Source organism: Oryza sativa, chromosome 9 (assembly GCF_034140825.1).
Source record: "Oryza sativa Japonica Group chromosome 9, ASM3414082v1".
In the NCBI taxonomy this organism is placed as follows: Eukaryota; Viridiplantae; Streptophyta; class Magnoliopsida; order Poales; family Poaceae; genus Oryza; species Oryza sativa.
In genome coordinates, this window is record NC_089043.1 from 20,130,896 (window position 1) to 20,141,937 (window position 11,042).

Consider the following 11,042-nt stretch of genomic DNA (forward strand, 5'->3'; position numbering starts at 1 on the left):
TTGCGAAGATGAGCGAGATGCTATACCCAATTTTGTGGTTGAGTGAGGCGATTAAATGAGAAGCAATAGAGATGAGGGAGGTAAAATAGACTTATTCCTCTACTTTTATCATGACTTGCTCCAGCCAAGAATTACATGGGCTCTAGCTTGTAGAATATTATACATGCGTCCATCATTAGAGCTTGGGAGTACCTATACATCTTTCGAAAGATTTTTATGATTGTATCACACAGATTTTTAATCTTTAGATTAAAATCCGATAGATATAATAAAAAGCAAAAAGCAATTAAGAAACACCATAATGAACACTAAATTACCATATCCTCAAGAAAAAGACCAAATCCAATACAAAATTTAAAATTTACATGTGAAGATTCAAAAATTACAGTGTAACTTACAAAAGTTACAGCGTAAGTTTTATAAATTACACTGTAACTTACAAGAAAAAACACTGTAAATTTGAGTGAGAAAATCGAGTGAGAGATAAGAAAAAATCTTTCGAGTGAGATATAGCAAAATCGTTAGAGCTTCCTTGTAACTTTCGGTGAGAATGACACCCGGTATAGAAAATTCTTCTCCAAGCAACCCCACTTACACCGTGTTAAGATCCTAAATTTTTCTTCAAACTTCTAATTTTTTCTATCATATCAAACTTTTCTACTCACATAAACTTCCAATTTTTCTGTCACATCGTTCCAATTTCAACCAAACTTACCGAATCGTACATAAGGCGCCAAAAAAATGGGCAAGTGTACTCACACGGCGACTTTTATCTCGCTCGCCGATCGAACTGATCGTCCACCACAACTCTCTCTCTCTCTCTCTCTGCCTCTTCCATGGCTGGTCACACCCCGAATCCTCTCTTCCTCCTCCTCTTCCTCGGATACCTCCTCTTCGCGGCGGCGCAGCCGCCGCTGACGGTCACCGTCGGCCTCATCATCGACGGCGGCTCGCCGGTCGGCAAGATCGCCAACACCACCATCCCCATGGCGCTCGACGACTTCTACGCCGCCTTCCCGCGGTCCCCCGCCCGCGTCCGCCTCCTGCACCGCGACTCCCGCGGCGACGTCGTCGCCGCCGCCTCCGCCGGTACGGACACGCTCGTTTCGTCTCGTTTCGTAGCTTGAGCTTGTGATGATGAATTAATGGACGTCGATCGTCGCGTGCTGCAGCGCTGGAGCTGATGGAGGGGCGGGGCGTGCGCGCCATCCTTGGGCCTCAGTCCTCCGTGGAGTCGGCGTTCGTCGCCGACCTCGCCACGCGGGCGGAGGTCCCCGTCGTGTCGTTCTCGGCGACCAGCCCGTCGGTGTCGCCCGGCGGAGGGAGGTTCTTCGCGCGCGCCGCGCTGAGCGACGCGGCGCAGGCGGGCGCCATCGCCGCGCTCGCGAGGCTCTTCGGGTGGCGCCGCGTCGTGCCGGTCTACCAGGACGACGACTACGGCGCCGCCTTCGTGCCGTTCCTCGTCGACGCGCTCACCGCCGAGGGCTCCGAGGTCCCCTACCGCTGCGCGCTCCCGGCGGGGGCCGACGCCGACGCCGTCGCCGCCGCGATGTACCGGATGGAGTCGCTGCAGACGCGCGCCTTCGTGCTGCACGCGCGCCCGGACCTCGCCGGGCGCGTGCTCGCCGCCGCCGAGGCCGCCGGGATGATGGGCGAGGGCTTCGCGTGGGTCATCACCGACGGGCTCACGGGCCTCCTCGGCTCCATCAACGCGCCGCAGGGGGTGATCGGCCTCGCCCCCTACGTGCCGACGACGCCGCGGCTGCGCGACGTCAGGCGGCGGTGGGTGCGCCGCTTCATGGCCGAGCACCCGGCCGCCGACGCGGAGCACGCCGAGATGGGCAGCTACGCCGTGTGGGCCTACGACGCCGCGTGGGCCGTCGCGTCCGCCGCCGAACACCTCACCGCCGGCGACCTATCACCGCCGCAGGGTGGGCTCGTGGGGGGCAAGGGCGGACCCACCGACTTCGCCGGGCTCGGCAAGTCAAGGTCCGGCAAGAAGTTCCTCGAGGCGATCACCAGCACGACGTTCGACGGCCTCGGCGGCAGGTTCCAGCTCGTCGACGGCGAGCTCGCGGTGCACGCCTTCCGCGTGCTGAACATCATGGACAGAGGGAAGGAGAGGAGCATCGGGTTCTGGACCAAGGACGGCGGGCTGACCCGGCACCTCGGCGTTGGCGGCGGTGGCGGGGGCGAGCTCGCGCCGGTGATCTGGCCGGGGGAGTCGACGGTGGTGCCGAGGGGGTGGGTGGTGCCGACGAGCGCGCGGAGGCTGCGGGTGGCGGTGCCCGGCAGCGTCAACCCCGGGTACCGGGCGATCGTGCACCTGGACGTGGACGCGGCGACGAACCGGACGACCGCCGGCGGGTTCGTCGTCGAGGTGTTCGAGGCGGCGGTGCGGCTGCTGCCGTACGCGCTGCCGGTGGAGTACGTGAAGGCGGAGTCGATGCCCTACGACAAGCTGGTGCAGATGGTTGCTGATGGGGTAAGTGCTTGTGCTTCTAGTACATCAAATATACTCCCTCCATCTCAAAATGTTTAACGCCGTTGACTTTTTAAAAATATTTGACCGTTCATCTTATTTAAAAAATTTTAAGTAATTATTAATTATTTTCATATCATTTGATTTATTGTTAAATATACTTTTATGTATATATATAGTTTTACAAGTTTCACAAAAGTTTTTGAATAAGACGAACGGTCAAACATATTTTAAAAAGTCAATGGCATTAAACATTTAGGGAAGGAGGAAGTATATTTTTTTGTTCAATTTAGTACTACAGTTTATATGTACAGTTGCTAGAACTTTGAACACATTGTTTGATTTACTAAAACTTGCTTGCACAACCCACAAAATAACATGAAATTAATATGACAGTTTAATGAAGAACTCCTTCACAACAATAATGGTTTTTTTTTGGCAAATATACACACCCACTATCTTAGTTTATATTTGAAAACATTGTAATATATTATAACTCAGACTTGGTGACTAATACCATTGTGTGGATAATATTTGAACATATACATATTAGGTTGATCCTATATATTGATAGTTTAGCATGGTATTTATTTGGACCTTTTATAAATATCAATGAGGCACTGCCTCTTGTTATATAATCTAAATATTTATGTGGTTATGTCGTTTCGGACAAGGATCCGATCAAGCCTTCAAGACTTCGAAAATGTAATGTATTTTTTAAATATTCGTATGGATTTCTCTTGAAAAATAGTTTCATAACATGATATTACGCCCCTCCCAAAAGTGACTATGTTGGATTCAAAATTTATCTCAAGATAAGTGATCACAGTACTAGTATAATCAACTTCTCTCGTTTAAATTTATTCACATCTTACCCCCAACTATGATGAAAAAACCGCAAATCAACTTTAAAATTAAGGCATAAAATTAAAATGTTTGCTTATGCTTATAAGATGAAGGCTGAACAATGGAGCTACCAAACAACCCTAATTTAATAGTGGGCATCTAGGTCACTTTCCTCCTCATATAATTCGGTCATAAGTAGTAACATGCTCAATTAGTCCCCCTTTGATTTGTAGAAAAAAATAGAAAATTTAGAGGATTTCAATTCTTTAGGAAAAGAAATCCTAAGAAAGTCTTTGAAACAAAGGTTTGAATCATATCCTTTACTTTGAAATCTCTATGGAATAGACAATCTTATGGAGATTTTGGAGGAAATTTAGCACGACCTCCAACCTTTTGAAAAATTTCCTTCGAATCTAGGAGTATCTCTTATCCGGTCCCTTCGGTTTTTCTATGGTCTATTTAAACGATTATTCATATATTCTTTTTATGTTTTACAATTCTTTGTTTTACACTTGTATAGTTGTATTAATTCATATCAATTTTGGGTGGAGGATGGGTTTTATATGTACATTACACCACAAATAAGTGCTAAATCAAGTTGCATCTGAAAGTACAAGGCGGCATGTTTTTATGATAAAAGGGGATTGAATGTTATTCTTTTAATAACATACAAGGGGATATATATAGTAGTATATGTAACGTTTTAGTGAGAAATTTTAGGTAAAATTTTACAGTTCATTCTGATCAATTACACGCATGAAAATTCGTTGATAAATACGTACACTAGTAAGTAATATTGCTTAAAAGAGTTGCAGTCAACTAAGTAAGACAACGGCAGACTTGCGTGGTGCTCGTGGAGTCTTCTTTATGTACTAGTGTCCCCGGCCAGTATATAAACACCAGAATTAATCGAATTTAAAAGGAATCCTATTAAATTCATCGATCGAGACTCATTAGACTACTTTGTTTGACTAAGGGACCAATGCGAAGCGACCATAGTATATGACTTTGATCGGCTACCAAAACAGGCTCCATGCGGTCCCAATTCTTGATCAATATCGACGTCTCATTTGGCTTTTACCAAGTTTTGACATATGTGGGAAATTTTACTCGAATTCGATTACCTATCCAATATCCTATAAACGAAAATTAGCATGGCTTGCGGTTTAATTTGGGAACACTATGTTTTGTTATTTTTATTTTTTTTAATTCACATTATATCATCAACAACTGCCAAAAAAAAATCACTTGATAGTAGTCTTGAATACAAATCCAATGGTGCCACCTTTGGCACTGCTCGCTATATTATGTCAGAGATATTGTCGCTAGACATTTTTAAAACACAGCATGCATGTACATGACCCATCAAGCTAGTCCATTTTTAAGGAATTAACTATTTTCAAGCTAGCTAGATATTTTTAAAATTTATTCTAAATTTGCCTGATCTATATATTCTAAAACAACAATTGAATTGCCATTTTTTTTCTTCTTTCAAACCAATTAGCTCAAATAATAAATCTTCTTCCTTTTTTTGGTGGGAAATATATCTTTGATCTTTGATATGCCTATGTATCAATGTTTTAAATAGCGGGCTAAGACATTTAGCGATTAGCTTCTCAAACAGCTATAGCGGCAGCTATAGCGGGCTAAATGGAGTTATAGCGGCAGCTATAGCGGGCTAAGGCATTTAGCGATTAGCTTCTCAAACAGCTATAGCGGCAGCTATAGCGGGCTAAATTGTACGTGAGAGCAAATAGCTAGAACCCTTCTCAAACAGCTATAGCGGGAGATTTAAAACCCTGCTATGTATACAATAAAACAAATAATTCAAACAGGCAAATTTACACACATATACTTTATTATGCCTTTTTCCATGATATTAGGTCTCTTTCGTCCATTTCTGCATCTTTTGTGGTCTGAAATAATCTCCATGATGCATGACTCTTGACCATGGAAGAGTTGACCATGGTGGCTTCAGTATCAGTCTTTGTCTCTATCTCCTCCAAAACTGAATTAAATCAAATTAAGTTGGACCCTTTCCTAATTGGACCAGCTGAGGAATATTGACCTGATCATCACCTTCAATTCCAAGTTTCCTTCCATGCCTCTTCTTGGGGATCGAATAAGCCGGTAATATATAGCCCAAACTTTTTGTAAGACCTGACCCAAGGAACATGAGCTGCTAGAGTATAAAAGAAGCCTTTTATGGTTCCCTTTAATCAGAACTACAGGAAAAAGTGGCTACGTTATGGGCCAAGAAAAAACTGACTTAATGTCAAGAAAATTGACTTAGAATTTACAGAAAATTTTTCCTCTACTCCCATATTTTTTTCCTGGTTAGTCAGTTTTTTTTTTGGGTACACAGATGTTTTAGCGGTTTTTTATACGTGGGATTAGGGTGGAAAGGGAAAGAGGACTGACTGTGTTTTTAAAAATAGTAGAGACATACTCCCTCCGTTTCTAAATGTTTGACACCGTTAACTTTTTAGCACATGTTTGACCATTTGTCTTATTCAAAAACTTTTGTGAGATATGTAAAATTATATGCCTACATAAAAATATATTTAACAATGAATCAAATGATAGGAAAAGAATTAATAATTACTTAAATTTTTTGAATAAGACGAACGGTCAAACATATGATAAAAAGTCAACGGCGTCAAACATTTCGAAACGGAGGGAGTATTTCCTTTTCACCATGAAATGAATGTGACCGCTATATATAATTAAGAACCTTTTTCGCAGTTCTCGGTGATCAGATCCCATGAGATGGGTAATTTATGGGCAGATAATGATCTGGCGTCGAGAAAATTGACTTAGAACTGAGAAAAGTCAGCGCTGTACGTCATACTGTTGCTATCAAACAGCTCATTATGTTTACCAGAACGGATGGCGACTAGTCAAAATAATGTCAAATAACCAATTATAACTCTGCTTGCTTTTGCTTGACGGTTGACGCGAGCGAATGATCAGAGTCTGATGAAACCGATGATCACAGGCTGCCCACTGAACGTACCTTGTCTGAATAATCTATTGAAATCTTGCCGGATCTGTACTATACTAGAAGCAGTATAGTATAGCACCAGTAAAAGACTAGCTATAGTGTATATATACAACTGTATAATACTACTAGTGAGTACTAACAATACTAATACTTTTCATCATATAGGAGTAGCAGCTACTCTGCCAGAATATACTTTGAGTTTTACACATAGGGTGTGTTTAGTTCCACGCTAAAATTAGAAGTTTGAAGAAATTAGAACAATGTGAGAGAAAAATTAGAAGTTTTTGCGTGTAGAAAAGTCCGATGTGATGTTTTTTATTCAAACTTTAAATCTAAACACGGCCGTAGATTAAAAGTGAAAAAAATGAGTCTAAATACCTTCATTTAATGTTCCTCTATACCTAGAGCGGAGCGGGATAGGGAATACAAGTGAACGCGTGGAAAAAGAGGAGTATTAAGATTAATACATCTCTACCATGAGAACTCAAAAATAGTTACATTCTGGTACTTAATTTAACCATTAAATAGCTTTAATTTAGTATAGAGGGAGTGGGTGTTTTTTTTTCAAGGAATGGATCCCTTCCAATCCGTTCAGCGGCATGCTTCTTAAACTCCTAAATAGAGTAAAACTTTCATATATTAATTTCTTAGAAAACTGTTTGAATGCATTTTTCAACTTTAAAATATTTAATTAATTCATTTGTACCATCGAATAATTATCACATACTCCCTCCTTCTCTAAATGTTTGACGCCGTTGACTTTTTTAAACATGTTTGACCGTTAGTCTTATTCAAAAAATTTAAGCAATTATTAATTATTTTCCTACCATTTGATTCATTGTTAAATATAATTTTATGTATACATATAGCTTTACATATTTCACAAAAGTTTTTGAATAAGACGAACGGCCAAACATGTTTAAAAAAGTTAACGGTGTCAAACATTTAGGGAAGGAGGGAGGATCATTTAGCTATTCATCATTCATTTACCAAAAGAAAAGAACACATCCATATCTTGGAATTGGGTGCTTGAATACTCGATATAATATCTATGAAAATTTTACAAGAAAACTCTAGCTGAGTTGGCACCACTTGTATATATGTGTATATATATATGATATATATTGTCGCATATAGAACCCAAGACCAGTAGCAATGGCCAATCAATATTTTCTTCAACTCACTGGTACCTAGTGTCCTAACGACTTGCAATTTTGGTGTTGTCTTGTATATAGACTTTTAAGTAAACTTGCTTGAGCCTTGCCTTCTTTTTCTTCTCTCTCTTGTAAGTACATAACCAAACGGTTAGGTTATGTACTTACATGGAAAGCCCCAACAAGACCGTGTTTTTTCGAGAATTAAGTAATTAGACACTTGACGACTTCACTTAATTGGAAAAAATGGACCAGTTCGCCCCCCCCCCCCCCTCTTTGGAAGATGAAACAAGTAGTATTTTTTTTCAAGTCATTTGTTGTTAGAGTTTGACTTGGGCCTAATTGATTGGCCCAAGAAGATATGACCAGTTTTTTGTATGAATTTGTGTAGTGCTAGCAATTTTTAAGATCTCGACTGAAATCTTTATTTTCGAGATCGTTATGCTAAATTTTGTATTAAATATATTTTCTTTTCTAGGTGCAATAGGTTGCTAAATAGTACTCGAGAAAATCTCTTGTGTACCCCTGAAAGTTCACCTAATCCCTTCTGTACCCCTGAATTTTGCTCAATCTCTTATATACCCCTGAATTTTAATTTGGATCCCTTCCATGCCCTTTCCGCTAGTTGACCGTTAGTTGACCGTTAAATTCTTATGAAAAAGTCTATTTTTCCCTTTGGTATAAAGAAGCATATATATAAATTAATAGAGTATATTGTTGGAGCATAGAAATTTGTTATATGAGACTATTATGTTTATGAGATAGTTATGCACCATATTATTTACGATAAATATACTTGTAGATATGACATAAAAAATTAATACTTATTTATTAAGTTATTAAAAGATTTTTTTTAGCATATGTGTTCTGATAGTAATAAACAAATTTGTTGTATTACTATGAAAACACATATGCTACATAAAAGAACTTTTAATAACTAATAAATAAGTATTAACTTTTTATATCATATGTAAAAATAAACTTGTCACAAATAATATGGTGCATCACATATTCATAAATATAATAATCCTATCCGATAAATTTTTACATTCCAACAATATACTTCATTAATTTATTATGTTTCTTCATAGCAAAGGGCAAAATGGACTTTTTCAAAAGAATTTAACGGTCAACTAGCGGAAAGGGCATGGAAGGGATCCAAACTAAAATTCAGGGGTATGTAGGGGATTGAGCAAAATTCAGGGGTATAGAAGGGATTATGTGAACTTTCATGGGTACATAGGGGATTTTCTCATAGTACTCCCTCTATCTTAAATTATAAGATCTATATTTGTTTACACGGTCTTCAATGATATGCTTTGACCAATAATTTATTTCATGTTATGTTCCTAACGAATATAAAATTAGTATCACATGAAAATACTTTAAAATATAAATTAAGTGATATACTTCCTCCGTTTTACAATGTAAGTCATTTTAGCAACTTCTAACTGAAACTTGAAAACCTTGGTAGACGGCATGTAACCAGCTAGAATTAGAATGCACCAAGATTTTTTTTTAAAAAAAATTGAAATCCTGCGAGCTGAGCTGAGAGCTCAACTGATGTACATCCATGGCGTTTAAATTAAATTTGTGTGCAGGCATTCGACGCGGCGGTGGCGGACATGACGATCACGGCGGCGCGGTCGAGCTACGTGGACTTCACCCTGCCGTTCATGGCGTCGGGCATCGCCATGGTGGCGCCGCTGCGGGACGTCGGCCGCGGCGGGGAGCGGACGTGGGTGTTCCTGAAGCCGCTCCGCTACGACCTGTGGCTCGCCAGCGCTGCCTTCCTCCTCCTCACCGGCTTCGCCGTCTGGTTCGTCGAGCACCGCGGCAACGCCGAGTTCCGCGGCCCGCCGTGGCACCAGCTCGGCACCCTCCTCTACTTCGGCTTCTCCACCCTCGTCTTCGCCCACCGCGAGGACCTCCGCAGCAACCTCGCCCGCCTCGCCGCCGTCGTCTGGTTCTTCGTCGTCCTCATCCTCCAGTCCAGCTACACCGCCAGCCTCACCTCCATGCTCACCGTGCCGCGCCTCGAGCCGTCCATCGCCGGCTACGCGGCGCTGTGGCGCGGCGCGGAGCGCGTGGGGATCATGAACAACTCCTTCATGCGGGGGGCCATGACCAGGTCCGGGTTCCCGCCGGCGAGGCTGGTGCCGTACGGGGCGGCGCAGAGCTTCCACGAGGCGCTGCTCAACGGCACCATCGGCGCGGTGGTGGACGAGACGCCGTACCTGAGGATCTTCCTCAAGTCCTACTGCGACAGGTTCGCCATGGCCGGCGGCGGCGGCGGGGGGCAGCCCAACAAGACCGGCGGCTTCGGCTTCGCCTTCCCCAAGGGCTCGCCGTACGTCGCCGACCTGTCCCGCGCCATCCTGGCGCTGACGGAGAGCGAGGAGATGAACCTCATCGAGCGCAAGTGGTTCGGCGAGTCCGACGGCTGCGCGGCGGCGCAGGCGGCCGGCGGGCCGTTCACGTCGGACAGCCTCAGCTTCGGCAGCTTCTGGGGCCTCTTCCTCATCACCGGCGCCACCTCGCTCCTCTGCTGCGCCGTCCACCTCGCCACCTTCGTCGCCTCCAACCGGGGTGCCATCCGCGACATCGTCGCGACGTCGACGCACCCGTTCCGGAGGCTCGCCGAGCTCTACGACGGCAGGGACCTCTCGGCGCACACGTTCAAGGCCAAGGACGGCGGCGCCGCCGCCTCGCCGCCCGTCGTGCACGACGCGGCCGGCAGCCCGATCAGCCTGCACATGGGCGCCTGGTCGCCGCAGCCGTCGAGCACCATGGCCGGCGGCGAGATCGAGCCGGCCGGTGGCGAAGCCAACGAGGAGGAGGCGACGACGACGACTGCAGCTCGCGATCCCGACGGCGCTGGAGAGAATGGCAGAGGCCAGTAACAACGGATTTAACTGCCATTTTTCTGACAGCTTCTGGAGCAAAACCTGAAGAGTGACCGGTGCTCCATGTCCTTAGCGAAATTGACCGATGATGAAAAGATGAACAGATTGATTAATTAGTTTGAACAAGAACAACTAATAATTCTAATAGGGGGTGGGAATTTACAAATTACAGTTCCCCTGTCGCCCTGTCATTAATTGTATATATTGATTCAACTCTACATTGTAAAATTTGCAAAGTTTCAGTAGTGAAATTTGATTTGGCTGTTTGCAGTCGTGCCCAGGATTTCCCTTGCCGTTTTTGGAGGGGTTGTCGCCCTCCGCGGTAAGGCAGCGGTAACCATCTAAAACTGCGTAAAATCCATCTTCAAATATTTGAATTAAAAAATCAGCGTTTTCGCGGTTTTGGCATGGTTATCGTCAAATGTGTAGCAGAAAATTGAAAAAAAACACTTAAATGGTTGTAGAAATTGGGGATAATTAAAAGAATATATAGGATACTCGTAAACCTAACTTTTGGGTGTAAAATACAAATATTCGGCATTATTATAAACTTTGAAGCAATTCAAAATTTCATAACATAATAATTAAATAACAACAATCTAATGTACTTTCATTTTTTTTCTATTTTCTAATGTACTTTCTGATTTGCC

At 43.4% G+C, this 11,042-nt stretch overlaps 1 protein-coding gene across 1 annotated transcript; it reads left to right on the forward strand.

Moving 5' to 3' along the window:
* Positions 1-742: 742 nt before the first annotated feature.
* On the forward strand, positions 743-10,658 carry LOC4347125 (glutamate receptor 2.8). Its single transcript, XM_015795964.3, has 3 exons — positions 743-1,089; positions 1,173-2,485; positions 9,088-10,658. The coding sequence occupies exons 1-3, from the start codon at positions 837-839 to the stop codon at positions 10,387-10,389; spliced, it is 2,868 nt and encodes a 955-aa protein (XP_015651450.1). The 5' UTR covers positions 743-836; the 3' UTR covers positions 10,390-10,658.
* Positions 10,659-11,042: the final 384 nt, after the last annotated feature.

Bases quoted from the DNA above. Each gene is read 5' to 3' on its own strand.
- LOC4347125 (XM_015795964.3), top strand. From the start codon at position 837: ATGGCTGGTCACACCCCGAATCCTCTCTTCCTCCTCCTCTTCCTCGGA. The intron at 1,090-1,172 runs GTACGGACACGC...CGCGTGCTGCAG, and splicing joins CGTCGCCGCCGCCTCCGCCG to CGCTGGAGCTGATGGAGGGG. The intron at 2,486-9,087 runs GTAAGTGCTTGT...ATTTGTGTGCAG, and splicing joins TGCAGATGGTTGCTGATGGG to GCATTCGACGCGGCGGTGGC.